The sequence below is a fragment of the Pelobates fuscus genome, chromosome 2, assembly GCF_036172605.1.
Source record: "Pelobates fuscus isolate aPelFus1 chromosome 2, aPelFus1.pri, whole genome shotgun sequence".
Lineage (NCBI taxonomy): Eukaryota > Metazoa > Chordata > Amphibia > Anura > Pelobatidae > Pelobates > Pelobates fuscus.
The window spans coordinates 427754557-427776040 of NC_086318.1; the positions used below are offsets into that span (position 1 = coordinate 427754557).

The following is a 21484-nucleotide window of genomic DNA, read 5'->3' on the forward strand; positions in this document are numbered from 1 at the left end:
GCCCTCGTCCCTTTAAACATTACTTTAGTGCACACACCGGGGTGAGGAGTGTATTATGCGTATTCCTCGGTAGCACTATTATATCCAGGCTGACATATGACGAACACACACGCTCCCCTGATCACCTGCTGAGAAGCGAGTTTGGGAATATATTCCAAAGTTTGTTCCCGGCTCTGCTCTTCACAGCACCTATGATCATGAGATATGTTAAAGGGTTTCTCCAAGTACCATGGCCACTTCAGTGATTTGAAGTGGGCCTGGTGCCCGGAGTCTGTATGTGCAGTGTTTTGCTATGTAACTACCCTTACTGAGGTTAAACTCTGTCTGAGGTTAAACTCTACCCCCAGCAGCAATGGAGGTGAGGCTTAGCTTTTTTTTATTTTGTTTAATTGGTTGGGGAGTGACTGTTTAATTTACAGTGTATGCTCTGGTTATGCCATGTCAAAAGGGAATAAAATAAACATTTCAAATATTTTAAGTTGCATGTGACAGTAAGCTGAAAGAGAACCCATTAGACTGTAAGTGCATTTACTATTGGACTTCCTGTCCAACCTGTCCTGTTTCTACTACTTTTATGTCCATCCACCCATTGTACAGCGCTGCCGTATATGTTGCTGCTGTATAAAAAGTATTCATAATTATTATAAATCCGGACTCAATTAATACCTGTATATCGGCTGAAGTTCCCTCATATCACACCTTTTAGCCAAATACAGAGAGAGAGCAGAGAGAGGCTATAATGATCAGGAATGTTGGTTAATCCCTGGGTACATTTTCTAAATGTTGGTTAGAATAACACCCATCACTGCTAGCGAGGAGGATAAACGAGTCACTTTTCAGGTTCCCTGGGAGAGATCAGACTAAATTGACTTTTGGCCATCCAGCTGTAAAGAGGATCATGGGAACTGTAGTTAATCAGAAATGCCATGAAATTGCCCAAGAAATTGCCCTGGAAACAATGTTATTCAATAAAGCTTGTCCTGCTGGCTGGCCGGTAACAGTTGCAAGAGCTGAGAACCCAAGAACCCAGCAAGGATGAGTTCACACCAATAAATCTCTTGGTGTGAACTCATCTAAATCTCTTGGTGTGAACTCAGACAACTAATGTTATAAAACAAAAATTGTGAGTGGGGTACCGAGAGGGTCTGCACATGCACAGACCTGCATAAAGCTAACATTTATCCAGAGTGACTGGCAACAACGTAACTGTCAATAATCCATGATATCCTCAATGACATATCATGCCCGGGGCAGTTAATATTGCATTAGAGACTCGCAGCTAAACTGCACCAGCGTTTTTTTTTTTTGAGTGAAACTTTTCCTAAGCTGCCCTAAGGCACGGGACTAAGGCAAGGGACTTACAATCCATTTGGATAATTGGACAACCCGATGAGTTATCAGGCAAGCTGCAAGATGCTAAGCATCAAAAGCAAATGACCTGCATTGGTAGATAAATCAGTAAAAGTCATTTTGTTTGTTGTGGCAAACGTACTATATACAAATTCTAAAACTGCAGAAATCGTATGGGATATTTCTTTGATTTTGCAACGTATTGCTACAAATCCAGTCCTTCCAACAGGGTAACGATGGTAATCTGGGATGAGTTTTGTAGTGCATTCACTGGAGTGTCAGTCTGGACTCCGTAACACAGGAGAGCGCGCATGGCTTTTAATGTACATCGTTTTCCTCGGCCATCTCAGAAAGGATGTCTATCAAGTTATCGAGTCCAAAGAGATAGCCATCTTCTCGGTTTCCTTCAACCCAGGATATTCTGTGGTCTAGGACATCACCCTCCGGCAGTGGGGTTGTTTTGCCAAAGTCAATCATCCAAACCTTGGCCTGCTCTTTCTTATCATGGATAAAAAGCAGTGAACTCCCAATTACCTGCAGGAGAACAACAAGAAGAATAGGGTTATATTAAATATATACTGTCTTTATATATGCAGGGTCAATGCAAACAGCTTGGCAGTGACTTGTTTATTAACAGGACTGTACAAAGAACAACAGTCATCCGTTCAGATGATTCGTGGCCTAACCCTTGCCGTAATAGATTAAGTGTAACAAGGCTGACCAGTGTTTATTTAGAATATCCCCGCAATGACAGCTTCTCTCCCCATGGGTTAATAGGCAACAGTCGCTTTTAACCCCTTCAGAATTAACAAGAATTCAGGGCTTTTAAAAACCTTAGTCCTGAAAGTTTTAAAAAGAATTTACAAATAAAACTGGCAATTTCTAAGAGTCACATTTATTAAACTTGCTTGTTCCTTTGAGCAGGGAACAGATATTACATCAAATGTTATAATCTTTAATTAAACAATTCAACAAACTTGAAGGGAACTGGCCTTTTGACAACCACGATGAACAATATCCTATTAAAATGCGTTAGGCCTAAAGCTATTGTAGCTGGCCAGGTTCCCTTCCACCTGTACCTTCAGCATCTCCAGAAATCATATTTCCCAACAAACACATAGGAACTTTATCTCCTGAGCAAGTCAGTAATCGTATAAAAGTGCTATAACCATAGAGGGTATTATTGTCCACGGGGTGGGTTAATTCCATTCATCCATCGGTGGCTCTCTATTTAGACGATTTAGGTGGCTCACTGGGGACACGCGACCACCACCAAATCTCATAACTGGAAAGCAGGGCCTGTAGCATGGGGCAGGAGAGAGTCACCACGAGAAGGATGACCACTATTAGGAGGTGCGAGGAGCGACCGCAGCCAGCTGCTCCTCGCACTGCCGCAGATTGAGTGGAGGGAAGGGTCCACCAGCATAGGTGCCAAGCATCAGAAATATTGGGATGAAGGTTGTATTTCTGAAAGAGCTTGTTTGTACTTTCCTGCCTGCACCGTCCGCTCCTTGAAGCTGTGTGGAAAAGAGGAATATGGAGTTGGGGGAGAGAGGGTGATGGAGCTGGGTGGGAGAGAGGGAGATGGAGTTGGGGGAGAGAGTGAGATGGAGCTGGGTTGGAGAAAGGAAGATGGAGCTGGGTGGGAGAGAGGGAGATGGAGCTGGGTGGGAGAGAGGGAGATGGGGCTGGGTGGGAGAGAGGGAGATGGAGCTGGGTGGGAGAGAGGGAGATGGAGTTGGGGGAGAGAGTGAGATGGAGCTGGGTGGGAGAAAGGAAGATGGAGCTGGGTGGGAGAGAGGGAGATGGAGCTGGGTGGGAGAGAGGGAGATGGAGTTGGGGGAGAGAGGGTGATGGAGCTGGGTGGGAGAGAGGGAGATGGAGTTGGGGGAGAGAGTGAGATGGAGCTGGGTGGGAGAAAGGAAGATGGAGCTGGGTGGGAGAGAGGGAGATGGAGCTGGGTGGGAGAGAGGGAGATGGAGTTGGGGGAGAGAGGGAGATGGAGCTGGGTGGGAGAGAGGGAGATGGAGTTGGGGGAGAGAGTGAGATGGAGCTGGGTGGGAGAAAGGAAGATGGAGCTGGGTGGGAGAGAGGGAGATGGAGCTGGGTGGGAGAGAGGGAGATGGAGCTGGGTGGGAGAGAGGGAGATGGAGTTGGGGGAGAGAGGGAGATGGAGCTGGGTGGCAGAGAGTTAGATGGAGCTGGGTGGCAGAGAGGGAGATGGAGCTGGGTGGGAGAGAGTGAGATGGAGCTGGGTGGGAGAGAGGGAGAAAGAGTTGGGTGCGAGAGAGGGAGATGGAGTTAGGGGAGAGAGTGAGGTGGAGCTGGGTGGGAGAGAGTGAGATGGAGCTGGGTGGCAGAGAGGGAGATGGAGCTGGGTGGGAGAGAGGGAGGTGGAGTTCAGGGATGAAAGGGAGATTGAGAAGAGAGGGAGATGGCGTTGGGGGAGAAAGGGAGATGGAGTTGGGTGGGAGAGAGTGAGATCGAGCTGGGTGGGAGAGAGGGAGATGGAGTTGGGTGGATGAGAGGGAGATGGAGCTGGGTGGGAGAGAGGGAGATTGAGGAGAGAGGGAGATGGCGCTGACCCCTTACAAGGTACATCCTCTCCACATGCACGGCCACATTGGGAGAAAGTGAAGATAGAAACTGCCCATTACAGTCAGTAGTCTATTCCAGATCCCCAATGGACCACAGGGAAGCAAACCTTCCGGCAAAAGGTAAGCAAAGAGTAGGGTAGCTAAAATATTTAAAATTTCAATAATTGCGTTTGTGTGTGACTCTGTCATTGTGTGTGTCTGTTAGTGAGTATGTTAGTGTTTGTTTGCCTGTGCGTGGCTATGAGGCATGTGTGCATGTTTGTCACTGAGCCTGGCATTTAGAATCACCGTGTCAGTGTATGTCTGGTTTTATCTGGGTATGTGTGTGTATCCTCATGAGTGTGTCTGGAATGTATGTGTGTGTGAGTGTGTATCTATGTGTCTGTCAGCATGTGTGTGAGTTTGTGAGGGGCTGAGTGACTGTGTTTGCAAGGTACCATAAGTATTATTATAGCATCCCTGCAGGGTGGACTTAGGATTAAGGCAGCGGCTTTCAATTAGACAACCGGTCCTGTTACTTCCTGGTTTGATTAGCTCAGTGGAGCTAAACTCAAGAGGCAGCAATTGCCCAGAGCACCTGCCTTGCAAGGACTTCACAATGAGCTGCATTAGGAAGTCTGTGATTGGACAGCCACATAAAGTGTGGGCGGGGTTTGAAGAGGGGGAGGCGGGGGGCTTACAAAGGTTGCAGGCAAGAGATCTACAGCTTTTTCAATCTGTTTTTAGATATAACCCACAAAGAAAAAAATGCATAATTAAATGCACGCATGTTATCATTGGGGATATAACTACTAAACAGTGATTTTTGTACTCAAACAGTGTGTCTCTTTAAAACTGTTCATCAAAAGACGTTTTTCTGAGTACACTTCCAGTGCATTCTAGGTCAGAAACCCCTCTAGGTTATGATGATGTGGAAGGATTGCCTGGCACTTTCAATGCATTCTATGCGATATTTATTGATTTTTTTTCTAGGTGTGCGTACAATAAGCAAACAGAGCGTACATTACTGACATTCAAACAAGTCAATAGGAAACTTCCTTCAAGCGCCAAGAACTGTTGTACAGCTGCCAGTTTGCCATGTTTAGACTGAGCAGGTTGATTTGGAGACAGAATTAAAGGTACAGTCAAGGCAGGAGTTCTAACAAGGAAGGTGACTACACAATCACCTACATCATACAGTATGCTAAAATCTCATTGCAATAAAGATTGTAACAATAGTAAAATAACGCACCCTTGGGCTCAGGGGGTATGTAGTTCAGCAGCTGTAAGCAGTTTTATTCATGTACAAAAAAATGAAACTACTCTGTAATTCTGTAGGCAGCTATAATCCTATATTTTTCAGTAACCTTGCAGTAAAGCCCTCTCAGATGGACCCGACAGGTAACTTTTTTATATGGGTAGCATTCACACTGCTGATATACACACACTGTGCCCCTTGTATGGTTCGTCATTTGCAAGTTTAAATGGTTACTCCAAGCTCCATCAACACGTCATTGATTTGAAGTGGTTATGGTATTTGGAGTCTGCATATGCATGTATGACACTTTGCACATACGGAGATTAACCCATTTTGGAACTCCATCTCCTGTGTCAAGTTGTGAGCAAAGTTAGCATACTAACGCCAGACAGCACAAGGGGTACTGGGAAGGGGGGCATGTTGCCAGTGGCACAGCCAACTCCACAGCCCGCCCTCCCTGACCTCCAGGGTGTCCAGTAAGCAGGACAGACATCAGCAGAGGAAGATCAGGCTGAAGGAAAATGTCTTCTGGAACCAAGGTAAGTTTATGCTTTTTTTTTTTTACGTTTGGGGGGCATTCCATGCTAGGTAGGGTTATTCCAACAGTGTTTTTCTTAAAACACTGTTTTTTTGGCTGGAGTAACCCTTTACCATCAGATTCTGGGCATAGAGGACATGAAATAATGTAACTATGGGATTTGTTGTTCAAGGAAATCCCATCCATGGAGCCCCCCACCTTGCAACTCGCAGGAAAAGGATCTGCTGCTAATGTCTTGGTGCGAGATGCTGCAGGGCACGTTCTGAGGTCTCGTGGAGTCCATGCCTCGACGCATCAGATAATAAGGCCCCACCATTTGAGACCTTTAATTTCCATTAAAGCCTTCATTAAGTTGCTTAATAAAATGCCTGTGAAGATGCTGACCACAGACGACCCGTGCGATTTTCACAAAGAGACAAGCGGCCGGAACACTGTGGGAATCCAGCCTGTGTATGGGATACACTAGAGAACATTTATCTTGTCATAAACGTAAATAGACATCAATCTGTGCAGAGAGTTTTCATTTTCAGCAGCTTAACCACAGCTTGTTATGCTCTTGTTGCTAAGAGATGCCTTTTTTTGGTTTTTAAGAATAGTAGCTGCTGAATGTTAGCTGTATTATGTCATTACATTCCACATTGTATCCATTTCCCAACACAGGAAACCCTTTCAGCGCTGGACAGAACAGCGTGTACCGCGGCGGGGAGACCGAGGGCAGAACAATGTGGGGGTTAAGGGAGGTGGACAAAATGACAGATGGGGGTCTATTCACTAAATAATCAAAAATCACATTGCAAAACAGCTGATTTAACAATAATCTCAAAGCTTGGCTTCGTAATCTAGTTTAGAATTTACTACAATTCAGTGTGAGGGTCATGTAGCCAAAAACTTTATATAAAAAGTATCACACATGCTTAATTTTAGGTTCTGTCTGCCTCACCCTACCCGGTGTTAATTCACCCGTTGTGCAGCGCTGTGGATTATGTTGGTGCTCAGGAAAAAAAGTGATAATACAATTGACGATAACTCTGTTTTGGAACATCTGTGCAGTTCTCTGAATCTTCAAACCTCAGGTAAATAGGTAATCGAGTAAGAAAGAAATGAGTGCGATTCCCAGCAAGGGGAAAAGACTTCATGTGTGTCCGGGGGCGACCAGACCAGGGGGTAACCCTTACACAATTGTATGAAAATAGAGAAGCAGACCTGGTGGGTCAGAATAAATTGGGCGCCCCCTAGTGGAAATCCATGCATATATACAGAGGGTAAAACATAACCTTTAATGAATGCTGTATAAAAAGGTATATTGACCTATAGTAGGATCGCAGATAAGCGATAAACAAAAAAAGAAAAAAACAAAACAAATATATAGGAGGTTATAATAGAGAGAACACGTTGGATGGGGTGAAGTGTCCTAAAATAAGTTCCCTGGAGGATACTTCAAATGTCCCCCCAATGTGTAAAAATAGCTCTCAAGTGCACTGGTTACTCGATGCAGTTATACTATATAGAACCCTCCAGTCAATACCCAGAAAAATGAACCCAACAAACCGGGATCAGTGAGGGTGGACAGAGTAGCAGAAACCTGCATACTCAGGAGAGAACTGTGGCAACAAGAGATAACAAACTGAGGTATGTATACTAATGTGATAACTCACTGTCCAGGATATTTACAATGTAGCTGAGACAGTGATCTGGTTATTGGAGCCTAGCCTCCAGTGGCCAGGGGAACAGGACTGTGGGAGAGAGAGAATCAACTGTGCTGAACAAAGTTCCCCTCCCCAACCCCATATGTCCCTTCCCTCTTTCTGCCTCTGAGGTGGCTATCTCACAATCCAGATTGCTAGTATCACTCGTGGATAAACCTTAGTTGTCCAATAAATATTTGCCGAGAACAATGCCACCAGATAACTGCCTGCCTACATAGAACCCTCCAGTCAGTGCCCAAAAAACGAATCCAACAAACCGGGATTAGTGAGGGTAGACAAAGTAGCAAAAACCTGCATACTCAGGAGAGAACTGTGGCAACTGGAAATAACAAAACAAGGTATGTATAATCTGTGATAACACACTGTCCAGGATATATACAATGTAGCTGAGACAGCGATCTGGTTGTTGGAGCCTAGCCTCCAGTGGCCAGGGGAACCAGACTGTGGGAGAGAGAGAATCAACTGTGCTGAACAGAGTTCCCCACCCCAACCCCACACGTCCCTTCCCTCTTTCTGCCTCTAAGGTGACTATCTCACAATCCAGATTTCTATAATCACACGTTGAATAACCTTGATTGCTAACTAAATCTTAGTCGAGAGTAATGACACTGGATAACCTCCCTGCCTGCCTGACACGTGTTTCGGCGCCACTATCTGCGCCTTCTTCGGAGGCTTAGCCAAAAGGTATGCAAGCTCAGGGTGCTCCTTAAATAGCCCATAACATGTGGGCGTGTACTGTAGTGTCCGCGCCAAAATGGCCGGATTCAGACAAACCCCTCCCCCTCATGACGTGCTGAGATAGAATTGGGTTATGCTAATGAGATAACCGGGGCCTGATTAACCCCTCGAGTGCCAACACCATATCATGAAAGAATTAGTCCGTGATGTGGGAAATCATAGGACCAAACAACGGTGGCACACATATCTGGGTAACCCCAAGATCCAGCACGGCTATAAGTAAGTGGCTCCTGTGACTGCAATATATCATAGTATTACAGCGTTGAGAGAGGAAAAAGTAGATGTAACACAAACGTTTAGCCCAATCAATTACTGGCTAACACGAGCAAAAATAAGTGTTAGCATTGGGACCAGAACAGTGGTACCCAAATAGCGCATTCGCTGGAGTAGACCGCCGGGTAGAATTACTGATGATGGTCTACTGAGTTCGTGGATGTCCTTCTCTCTGCTATTACGAATATAGGGTAAACTAACACATGTGGGTGGGGGGTGCTTGTCCTGTGTAAGTGTATGTAAGCTGGACCCCTGATGTTAAGGAGAAGGATGAGCATACCAAATGGAAAAACAAATAATAACGATAACAAAAGTATATACAGTCATAATAAAGAAAAACGAAAATATATGTACATATATGGTAATAAAATGATTATCCTGGTGTGGTTTATTTTTCAATAAAGGGAGTGAATGTGAATCCCTCATTCAATCCGTTGGGGGCCAAGGTTTTGAATCTGTAGATCCAAAAACACTCTCTTTTGAGCAACATGTGATCCAGGTCACCCCCTCTATGGCCTACAGTCACCTTTTCAATACCTGCAAACCTTACTCCCTTAGGGTCACCAGAGTGTTGGTTTCTTATGTGTCTTGCCACAGGAGTATCCCTCAGACTTCTCACGGAGTGTATATGCTCCATAATGCGTCTTTTGAAGGGGCGGATTGTTTTGCCCACATATCTGAGGCCGCATGTGCATATCAGGAGGTACACTATACCTTTGGTGCAGCAATTAAAAAATTGCTTAACACTGCAGGCTACTTGATCGCACGAGTCCTTAAGATGTTTGGAGTCTCTGCAAATGTAGCTACATGCCACACATTTGCCACATTTATACGTGCCCTGTAAAGATAGCCAGTTGCACCCGGCTTTTTTAGAGGATAAATGGCTTGGCACTAGTGTCTCCTTTAGGTTTTTCCCACGCCTTGCTGTGAGGGATACATAGGGGGTGACTGCTCCTTTGAAGTGGGGATCTTGTGATATGAGTGGCCAGAACCTCCCTAGTATCTTTTTTGCCTGATCCCAGCCTGAGTCGAAATTCGCAATACAGCGGATCGGCGCTTGCTCATTGGGAGTTGATTTGTCTTGGAGGAGGTCCAATCTATCACTATGTAGGGCCCTCTGGTACGCCTGCTTCAGGCAGCGATTGGGATAGCCCCTTTCCTTGAACCTAAGTCTAAGGACTTTGGCCTGAATAATGAACTCCTCCAGGTTTGAACAGTTCCTCCTGAGCCGGAGATACTGCCCTACAGGAATGCCTCTCTTAAGTGTGGTCGGGTGATGACTTTCCCATCTCAGCATAGTGTTGGTGGATGTGGGTTTCCTGAATAGGGTTGTTTCAATTGTGTGCTCAGGGGTAGTACTGAACGTGCAGTCAAGGAAGTTCAGAGAAGAGCCCCCTATCTCCATTGTGAACTTCAAATTGAGATCATTGGAGTTCAGGCTCTCCACAAATAATATGAAGAGATCCCTTGTGCCAGTCCAGACCACTAGGACGTCATCTATGTATCTCTTCCACATAAAGATAAACTTGGTGTAACCACTGTTAGAGTCACTAAAGACCACATTTTCCTCCCACCATCCCAGGTGCAGGTTAGCGTATGATGGAGCACAAGACGTACCCATAGCTGTTCCCTGCACCTGGTGGTAGTACTGGCGATCAAACAGGAAGAAGTTATGGGTCAGGACAAATTGTAACAAGTCCAGTACAAAAGATGTGTGACCTTGATGTCTGGAGCCACGAGTCTCCAAATAATGCTTAGTGTGTCTTATTCCAAGGGAGTGTGGAATGGAAGAGTACAGGGCCTCTACATCCAAACTGCACAGGATGGCGTCCTTGGGAAGGGTAGTAGCTGCTAGATATTTGAGGGTATCTTTGGTATCCCTAAGGTAGGATGGTAGTTTCTCTACATAGGGGCGAAGGATCTTGTCAATATAAATGCTTGCTTTACATGTTAGGTTATTGGAACCGGACACAATGGGTCTACCTGTCAGGTTCTCGTACTGTTTGTGAACCTTCGGTAGACAGTAGAAGGTTGACACAGTAGGGCATTTTATATAGATAAATGAGTATTCATCCTTCCCCAGGACCCCCTCATCGAAGGCCTTATCCAACAGACTTTTCAAAAGTGATTGAAATTTGGCTGAGGGGTCTATTGGTAGTTTTTTGTACGTGGTACTGTCTTTCAGTATGTTTTGAGTCATTTGTATATACTGTATTTTGTTTTGTACCACGATATTCCCCCCCTTGTCTGCTGGCTTGATGATGATATCTTCATCACCCTGTAACTCACTAAGGGCCTGCCATTCAGTCCTTGAAAGGTTACTGTGTGGTCGAGGTTCAAGGGAGTCCATCCTGAGGTCTTGTATCATCTTACAGGTGGAGTCCACGAACATGTCAATGTTCCTGTACTCTTTGATATTAGGGGTAAACCTGCTTTTGGTTCGTAAATCGGTGTAGGGGAGCAACTCAGGGCCATCATTCTCATCTAATAGGGACACCAGATCGTTCAGGCACTGGTATTCTCTCATACTGAAGCCCAGATCCTTAGCTCGTTTTTCTTTCTCTATAAGAAAGAATTTGTGAAGGGCCAAACGTCGCCCAAAGAGGTGAATGTCCTTTATCCATTCAAATTTGTTGAATGTGGGGACAGGGACGAAGGATAACCCTCTTGCGAGAACCTGGATCTGGGATTCAGTGAGTACCTTATCAGAGAGATTGATGACTTTGTTATTAAAGTTTAATATCGTTTGCGTGCCCTCCCCCTGTAACGTGTTTGCCTGTATTGTGATTGGGGTTCCCCCTCTCGGGGGTTTTGACCTAAAAAAGCCACCCCTTTTTTCAAAATGCCTCTCGTTTGGGTGATATTGGGGGGTACTGAACTTGTATTTGAACTATCGGTATCCGTGTCGGAGGTTTCGTACTCCGATGTCGAGTATTGGTCTGAGTCTGTGCGTACAGTTTTTCTATTGAACTTCCTGTACACCCTCCCATTTTTATAGTCCAAGTTGTCCCTGATGAATTTCTTGTGTTTACGATTTTTAATGGTGTCCTTATATTTGTTTAGGTTATGCTGGAGTTTCAATTCTTGTGAGTCAAAGGATGGATCATCCTTGTGATTTTGTACAGCCTCAACTGCTTCTTTAACATTGGTGTTAATCTGTTCTAATCTTTGACTCTCAAATTTACAGATGATGTTCATAAAGGTACGGGAGCATAAATTAGCCGCTTCCTCCCATTCTTTTAGGAGTGTAGTATCCTCCATCTGCATGCTGGGCATAACCTGTATTCTAAGTCCCCTGGGGATCATGGATTTGTTAAGATAATTTTGAATGGACGAAATTTCCCATCCTAGCCTAATTTGCTGTTTGCAGGCGTTAGATACCAGTCTAAATTTAGTCTCAATGCTGGTGTCTTGGGAAATAAAAACACTCTCTTTATCAGTGAACACATTTTCGGCATCTAAACACCATTGGTTCGGATCTTTAAGTTGATTCAAAAAGTTGGCCATAATTATGAAAAAACCACACACAACGATATATATTTAGTGGACACAAATAGGTACTGAAACCTTATATTGAGAAGTGAGTAAGAAAGAAATGAGTGCGATTCCCAGCAAGGGGAAAAGACTTCATGTGTGTCCGGGGGCGACCAGACCAGGGGGTAACCCTTACACAATTGTATGAAAATAGAGAAGCAGACCTGGTGGGTCAGAATAAATTGGGCGCCCCCTAGTGGAAATCCATGCATATATACAGAGGGTAAAACATAACCTTTAATGAATGCTGTATAAAAAGGTATATTGACCTATAGTAGGATCGCAGATAAGCGATAAACAAAAAAAGAAAAAAACAAAACAAATATATAGGAGGTTATAATAGAGAGAACACGTTGGATGGGGTGAAGTGTCCTAAAATAAGTTCCCTGGAGGATACTTCAAATGTCCCCCCAATGTGTAAAAATAGCTCTCAAGTGCACTGGTTACTCGATGCAGTTATACTATATAGAACCCTCCAGTCAATACCCAGAAAAATGAACCCAACAAACCGGGATCAGTGAGGGTGGACAGAGTAGCAGAAACCTGCATACTCAGGAGAGAACTGTGGCAACAAGAGATAACAAACTGAGGTATGTATACTAATGTGATAACTCACTGTCCAGGATATTTACAATGTAGCTGAGACAGTGATCTGGTTATTGGAGCCTAGCCTCCAGTGGCCAGGGGAACAGGACTGTGGGAGAGAGAGAATCAACTGTGCTGAACAAAGTTCCCCTCCCCAACCCCATATGTCCCTTCCCTCTTTCTGCCTCTGAGGTGGCTATCTCACAATCCAGATTGCTAGTATCACTCGTGGATAAACCTTAGTTGTCCAATAAATATTTGCCGAGAACAATGCCACCAGATAACTGCCTGCCTACATAGAACCCTCCAGTCAGTGCCCAAAAAACGAATCCAACAAACCGGGATTAGTGAGGGTAGACAAAGTAGCAAAAACCTGCATACTCAGGAGAGAACTGTGGCAACTGGAAATAACAAAACAAGGTATGTATAATCTGTGATAACACACTGTCCAGGATATATACAATGTAGCTGAGACAGCGATCTGGTTGTTGGAGCCTAGCCTCCAGTGGCCAGGGGAACCAGACTGTGGGAGAGAGAGAATCAACTGTGCTGAACAGAGTTCCCCACCCCAACCCCACACGTCCCTTCCCTCTTTCTGCCTCTAAGGTGACTATCTCACAATCCAGATTTCTATAATCACACGTTGAATAACCTTGATTGCTAACTAAATCTTAGTCGAGAGTAATGACACTGGATAACCTCCCTGCCTGCCTGACACGTGTTTCGGCGCCACTATCTGCGCCTTCTTCGGAGGCTTAGCCAAAAGGTATGCAAGCTCAGGGTGCTCCTTAAATAGCCCATAACATGTGGGCGTGTACTGTAGTGTCCGCGCCAAAATGGCCGGATTCAGACAAACCCCTCCCCCTCATGACGTGCTGAGATAGAATTGGGTTATGCTAATGAGATAACCGGGGCCTGATTAACCCCTCGAGTGCCAACACCATATCATGGAAGAATTAGTCCGTGATGTGGGAAATCATAGGACCAAACAACGGTGGCACACATATCTGGGTAACCCCAAGATCCAGCACGGCTATAAGTAAGTGGCTCCTGTGACTGCAATATATCATAGTATTACAGCGTTGAGAGAGGAAAAAGTAGATGTAACACAAACGTTTAGCCCAATCAATTACTGGCTAACACGAGCAAAAATAAGTGTTAGCATTGGGACCAGAACAGTGGTACCCAAATAGCGCATTCGCTGGAGTAGACCGCCGGGTAGAATTACTGATGATGGTCTACTGAGTTCGTGGATGTCCTTCTCTCTGCTATTACGAATATAGGGTAAACTAACACATGTGGGTGGGGGGTGCTTGTCCTGTGTAAGTGTATGTAAGCTGGACCCCTGATGTTAAGGAGAAGGATGAGCATACCAAATGGAAAAACAAATAATAACGATAACAAAAGTATATACAGTCATAATAAAGAAAAACGAAAATATATGTACATATATGGTAATAAAATGATTATCCTGGTGTGGTTTATTTTTCAATAAAGGGAGTGAATGTGAATCCCTCATTCAATCCGTTGGGGGCCAAGGTTTTGAATCTGTAGATCCAAAAACACTCTCTTTTGAGCAACATGTGATCCAGGTCACCCCCTCTATGGCCTACAGTCACCTTTTCAATACCTGCAAACCTTACTCCCTTAGGGTCACCAGAGTGTTGGTTTCTTATGTGTCTTGCCACAGGAGTATCCCTCAGACTTCTCACGGAGTGTATATGCTCCATAATGCGTCTTTTGAAGGGGCGGATTGTTTTGCCCACATATCTGAGGCCGCATGTGCATATCAGGAGGTACACTATACCTTTGGTGCAGCAATTAAAAAATTGCTTAACACTGCAGGCTACTTGATCGCACGAGTCCTTAAGATGTTTGGAGTCTCTGCAAATGTAGCTACATGCCACACATTTGCCACATTTATACGTGCCCTGTAAAGATAGCCAGTTGCACCCGGCTTTTTTAGAGGATAAATGGCTTGGCACTAGTGTCTCCTTTAGGTTTTTCCCACGCCTTGCTGTGAGGGATACATAGGGGGTGACTGCTCCTTTGAAGTGGGGATCTTGTGATATGAGTGGCCAGAACCTCCCTAGTATCTTTTTTGCCTGATCCCAGCCTGAGTCGAAATTCGCAATACAGCGGATCGGCGCTTGCTCATTGGGAGTTGATTTGTCTTGGAGGAGGTCCAATCTATCACTATGTAGGGCCCTCTGGTACGCCTGCTTCAGGCAGCGATTGGGATAGCCCCTTTCCTTGAACCTAAGTCTAAGGACTTTGGCCTGAATAATGAACTCCTCCAGGTTTGAACAGTTCCTCCTGAGCCGGAGATACTGCCCTACAGGAATGCCTCTCTTAAGTGTGGTCGGGTGATGACTTTCCCATCTCAGCATAGTGTTGGTGGATGTGGGTTTCCTGAATAGGGTTGTTTCAATTGTGTGCTCAGGGGTAGTACTGAACGTGCAGTCAAGGAAGTTCAGAGAAGAGCCCCCTATCTCCATTGTGAACTTCAAATTGAGATCATTGGAGTTCAGGCTCTCCACAAATAATATGAAGAGATCCCTTGTGCCAGTCCAGACCACTAGGACGTCATCTATGTATCTCTTCCACATAAAGATAAACTTGGTGTAACCACTGTTAGAGTCACTAAAGACCACATTTTCCTCCCACCATCCCAGGTGCAGGTTAGCGTATGATGGAGCACAAGACGTACCCATAGCTGTTCCCTGCACCTGGTGGTAGTACTGGCGATCAAACAGGAAGAAGTTATGGGTCAGGACAAATTGTAACAAGTCCAGTACAAAAGATGTGTGACCTTGATGTCTGGAGCCACGAGTCTCCAAATAATGCTTAGTGTGTCTTATTCCAAGGGAGTGTGGAATGGAAGAGTACAGGGCCTCTACATCCAAACTGCACAGGATGGCGTCCTTGGGAAGGGTAGTAGCTGCTAGATATTTGAGGGTATCTTTGGTATCCCTAAGGTAGGATGGTAGTTTCTCTACATAGGGGCGAAGGATCTTGTCAATATAAATGCTTGCTTTACATGTTAGGTTATTGGAACCGGACACAATGGGTCTACCTGTCAGGTTCTCGTACTGTTTGTGAACCTTCGGTAGACAGTAGAAGGTTGACACAGTAGGGCATTTTATATAGATAAATGAGTATTCATCCTTCCCCAGGACCCCCTCATCGAAGGCCTTATCCAACAGACTTTTCAAAAGTGATTGAAATTTGGCTGAGGGGTCTATTGGTAGTTTTTTGTACGTGGTACTGTCTTTCAGTATGTTTTGAGTCATTTGTATATACTGTATTTTGTTTTGTACCACGATATTCCCCCCCTTGTCTGCTGGCTTGATGATGATATCTTCATCACCCTGTAACTCACTAAGGGCCTGCCATTCAGTCCTTGAAAGGTTACTGTGTGGTCGAGGTTCAAGGGAGTCCATCCTGAGGTCTTGTATCATCTTACAGGTGGAGTCCACGAACATGTCAATGTTCCTGTACTCTTTGATATTAGGGGTAAACCTGCTTTTGGTTCGTAAATCGGTGTAGGGGAGCAACTCAGGGCCATCATTCTCATCTAATAGGGACACCAGATCGTTCAGGCACTGGTATTCTCTCATACTGAAGCCCAGATCCTTAGCTCGTTTTTCTTTCTCTATAAGAAAGAATTTGTGAAGGGCCAAACGTCGCCCAAAGAGGTGAATGTCCCTTATCCATTCAAATTTGTTGAATGTGGGGACAGGGACGAAGGATAACCCTCTTGCGAGAACCTGGATCTGGGATTCAGTGAGTACCTTATCAGAGAGATTGATGACTTTGTTATTAAAGTTTAATATCGTTTGCGTGCCCTCCCCCTGTAACGTGTTTGCCTGTATTGTGATTGGGGTTCCCCCTCTCGGGGGTTTTGACCTAAAAAAGCCACCCCTTTTTTCAAAATGCCTCTCGTTTGGGTGATATTGGGGGGTACTGAACTTGTATTTGAACTATCGGTATCCGTGTCGGAGGTTTCGTACTCCGATGTCGAGTATTGGTCTGAGTCTGTGCGTACAGTTTTTCTATTGAACTTCCTGTACACCCTCCCATTTTTATAGTCCAAGTTGTCCCTGATGAATTTCTTGTGTTTACGATTTTTAATGGTGTCCTTATATTTGTTTAGGTTATGCTGGAGTTTCAATTCTTGTGAGTCAAAGGATGGATCATCCTTGTGATTTTGTACAGCCTCAACTGCTTCTTTAACATTGGTGTTAATCTGTTCTAATCTTTGACTCTCAAATTTACAGATGATGTTCATAAAGGTACGGGAGCATAAATTAGCCGCTTCCTCCCATTCTTTTAGGAGTGTAGTATCCTCCATCTGCATGCTGGGCATAACCTGTATTCTAAGTCCCCTGGGGATCATGGATTTGTTAAGATAATTTTGAATGGACGAAATTTCCCATCCTAGCCTAATTTGCTGTTTGCAGGCGTTAGATACCAGTCTAAATTTAGTCTCAATGCTGGTGTCTTGGGAAATAAAAACACTCTCTTTATCAGTGAACACATTTTCGGCATCTAAACACCATTGGTTCGGATCTTTAAGTTGATTCAAAAAGTTGGCCATAATTATGAAAAAACCACACACAACGATATATATTTAGTGGACACAAATAGGTACTGAAACCTTATATTGAGAAGTGAGTAAGAAAGAAATGAGTGCGATTCCCAGCAAGGGGAAAAGACTTCATGTGTGTCCGGGGGCGACCAGACCAGGGGGTAACCCTTACACAATTGTATGAAAATAGAGAAGCAGACCTGGTGGGTCAGAATAAATTGGGCGCCCCCTAGTGGAAATCCATGCATATATACAGAGGGTAAAACATAACCTTTAATGAATGCTGTATAAAAAGGTATATTGACCTATAGTAGGATCGCAGATAAGCGATAAACAAAAAAAGAAAAAAACAAAACAAATATATAGGAGGTTATAATAGAGAGAACACGTTGGATGGGGTGAAGTGTCCTAAAATAAGTTCCCTGGAGGATACTTCAAATGTCCCCCCAATGTGTAAAAATAGCTCTCAAGTGCACTGGTTACTCGATGCAGTTATACTATATAGAACCCTCCAGTCAATACCCAGAAAAATGAACCCAACAAACCGGGATCAGTGAGGGTGGACAGAGTAGCAGAAACCTGCATACTCAGGAGAGAACTGTGGCAACAAGAGATAACAAACTGAGGTATGTATACTAATGTGATAACTCACTGTCCAGGATATTTACAATGTAGCTGAGACAGTGATCTGGTTATTGGAGCCTAGCCTCCAGTGGCCAGGGGAACAGGACTGTGGGAGAGAGAGAATCAACTGTGCTGAACAAAGTTCCCCTCCCCAACCCCATATGTCCCTTCCCTCTTTCTGCCTCTGAGGTGGCTATCTCACAATCCAGATTGCTAGTATCACTCGTGGATAAACCTTAGTTGTCCAATAAATATTTGCCGAGAACAATGCCACCAGATAACTGCCTGCCTACATAGAACCCTCCAGTCAGTGCCCAAAAAACGAATCCAACAAACCGGGATTAGTGAGGGTAGACAAAGTAGCAAAAACCTGCATACTCAGGAGAGAACTGTGGCAACTGGAAATAACAAAACAAGGTATGTATAATCTGTGATAACACACTGTCCAGGATATATACAATGTAGCTGAGACAGCGATCTGGTTGTTGGAGCCTAGCCTCCAGTGGCCAGGGGAACCAGACTGTGGGAGAGAGAGAATCAACTGTGCTGAACAGAGTTCCCCACCCCAACCCCACACGTCCCTTCCCTCTTTCTGCCTCTAAGGTGACTATCTCACAATCCAGATTTCTATAATCACACGTTGAATAACCTTGATTGCTAACTAAATCTTAGTCGAGAGTAATGACACTGGATAACCTCCCTGCCTGCCTGACACGTGTTTCGGCGCCACTATCTGCGCCTTCTTCGGAGGCTTAGCCAAAAGGTATGCAAGCTCAGGGTGCTCCTTAAATAGCCCATAACATGTGGGCGTGTACTGTAGTGTCCGCGCCAAAATGGCCGGATTCAGACAAACCCCTCCCCCTCATGACGTGCTGAGATAGAATTGGGTTATGCTAATGAGATAACCGGGGCCTGATTAACCCCTCGAGTGCCAGCACCATATCATGGAAGAATTAGTCCGTGATGTGGGAAATCATAGGACCAAACAACGGTGGCACACATATCTGGGTAACCCCAAGATCCAGCACGGCTATAAGTAAGTGGCTCCTGTGACTGCAATATATCATAGTATTACAGCGTTGAGAGAGGAAAAAGTAGATGTAACACAAACGTTTAGCCCAATCAATTACTGGCTAACACGAGCAAAAATAAGTGTTAGCATTGGGACCAGAACAGTGGTACCCAAATAGCGCATTCGCTGGAGTAGACCGCCGGGTAGAATTACTGATGATGGTCTACTGAGTTCGTGGATGTCCTTCTCTCTGCTATTACGAATATAGGGTAAACTAACACATGTGGGTGGGGGGTGCTTGTCCTGTGTAAGTGTATGTAAGCTGGACCCCTGATGTTAAGGAGAAGGATGAGCATACCAAATGGAAAAACAAATAATAACGATAACAAAAGTATATACAGTCATAATAAAGAAAAACGAAAATATATGTACATATATGGTAATAAAATGATTATCCTGGTGTGGTTTATTTTTCAATAAAGGGAGTGAATGTGAATCCCTCATTCAATCCGTTGGGGGCCAAGGTTTTGAATCTGTAGATCCAAAAACACTCTCTTTTGAGCAACATGTGATCCAGGTCACCCCCTCTATGGCCTACAGTCACCTTTTCAATACCTGCAAACCTTACTCCCTTAGACTCCCTTAGGGTCACCAGAGTGTTGGTTACCTTAAATAGGTAATCGCTCGCAAATGATGAATTGACAAATGACTTACACAATGAAGGCCAAAATAGTCAAATTGAAAAACAGGATTTTAAAAATACTGTTATCCACTATTTTTTGTTTTAAATGCAAGTCAGATTTGCTTCGATTGAAATTCTGTTTTCATAGATGACAATTTAAAAAGAGGACTAGCCCTCTGCCGTATAAGTATTTTAAAGTTTTTAGGTAAAGCAAGTATTTTCAGTGAAGACACAAGAAGCAGTGAATTGAATTATCAATAACCTGGTGTCCCTCTAGGTCAGAGCTGACCACTTTTTTTATTTAAAGCATTACAAATCAGAAGGCAATCGAGAAAATGCAAAAAATTAGGAATAAACAAACAAATGCACTAACTCCTCACTTTTTCTCCACATTTGCAACAAACCTGTCCTGAGGTTTCTCAATCAAACCTAGTCAATTTCAGTGGGAGAAAAGTGCATATCTCATAAACGTCTCCCCTGCAATGATTTATGGGATATGTAGTTTTGCATTCACAAGTAGTTTCTTTCATAGAAAAGCAGGAATGAAATTACTGTACACATTTTACAAGCTGCTATGTGAATTCTATTTCCAAATAACTTCATTTATGTGTTTTTTTTTACCTCGTGGCTCTTAAAGAACGGGGATTTGTCCAACGTGATACGTACATCTTCCAGGCGGCTAAGGTAAGACTTCTAGAAATAAGGATTTAAAAAAAATAAAAACATTAGCTGATTAATAACCAAAATCTAAAAGACACCATTTAATATTCTTAAGTGGACTTGCATTGGGTCTCTGCGTCTGAAGAGTAAATAGAGAAGGTTTTTGCATTCTTAGCACCAAAATGTTTGCGAACTGCAATTCCCATGATGCATTGCCAGCCTGGACAGCATGCATTGGGGATAGCCATTATTAACCCCTTAAGGACCAAACTTCTGGAATAAAAGGGAATCAGGACATGTCAGACATGTCATGTGTCCTTAAGGGGTTAAAGAACTTAAGTAAACACCGCTTCATGTTATGGTGTCATAACTAAGTCTTCTTTTTGAGTAAAATAATTTCTCGAAAATGAGAATTGCAGTATCACGATGACTATATAATGATCTGGACCACAGAATGGTGGCTGTTGCCAGAATAGGGAAGTGCGCAAAAGGGACAAGCTGTGACAAGCACACGTCTTGCCAATCACCATGCAAGAATGACAGAATGTTGTAGAGAGCGGCCATATTGCGAATAAGCCTTCCACGGCAGGCGGCAGGTAGAAGCGGACAGACGGTCTGAATCTGACTTCTACGCCAGGAACAGAAACCTTTAGAACAATTTATCTTTCTTTAGCACCAAATATATTATCTATCTATCAAAATCTAAATCTGCAGAACAAAAACTGCTTCGACATTTGTATTGTTTGATAAAAACCATAAAAACACATTTCATTTTACCTAAAAACAGTTACTGGGTCATTTTTTGACCAATGATACCGCTGTCCTAAACAAGAAATGTTAATAGTGCAATACTTATTGCGTACCCCCAAATCTGTCATAGTATCGAAATGTTATTTGACGTTAGACTATTTTCTTTGTTCTGACATTTTTTTTTTACGTAACTAATGAGGACGAACGAACCTCCACATGTATAGCATTAGTTACCAGATAACTGATCAATTGTCTATTATGTTCTATTTATTTAGAATCTAAAAAAGAGTCCAGGCCTTATTTACTTAAGTTTATTAGTATCGTGCCAGAGAAAATTATTGGTGTAGTGCAAACCAGTTTAAATTTTTTTTATTTCTACCACATTTGCTGAGAAGCTATTCCACACACCTACCAGTCTTTCATTGACCTATCATTTTATAAACATGCTCTTGAGTTGCTGAAACCTACCAGTATGTTAACATTCCCCTTGGTAAACTCTTTGAATGCTTCTATCACTTGTTCACGAGTTTTGGTCTTTTTAAAGTCTCTGTTGACCGTTCCATCTTCTTTCTGTGCCAACATAAGGAAACCACTATTAATTATCAGA

At 43.8% G+C, this 21484-nt stretch overlaps 1 protein-coding gene across 1 annotated transcript in view; it reads right to left on the reverse strand.

Annotated features, from left to right (window-relative positions):
* Window positions 1–1101: 1101 nt before the first annotated feature.
* Window positions 1102–21484, reverse strand: part of ITPKB (inositol-trisphosphate 3-kinase B) — a 105511-nt gene continuing 85128 nt past the window's right edge. Inside the window, exons 6-8 of the mRNA XM_063444054.1 lie at window positions 21346–21447; window positions 20089–20160; window positions 1102–1884 (exon numbers count right to left, since the gene is read on the reverse strand). Coding sequence (XP_063300124.1) covers window positions 1669–1884; window positions 20089–20160; window positions 21346–21447 — 390 coding nt within the window. The 3' untranslated portion in view covers window positions 1102–1668. The remainder of the gene's footprint in view (window positions 1885–20088; window positions 20161–21345; window positions 21448–21484) is intronic.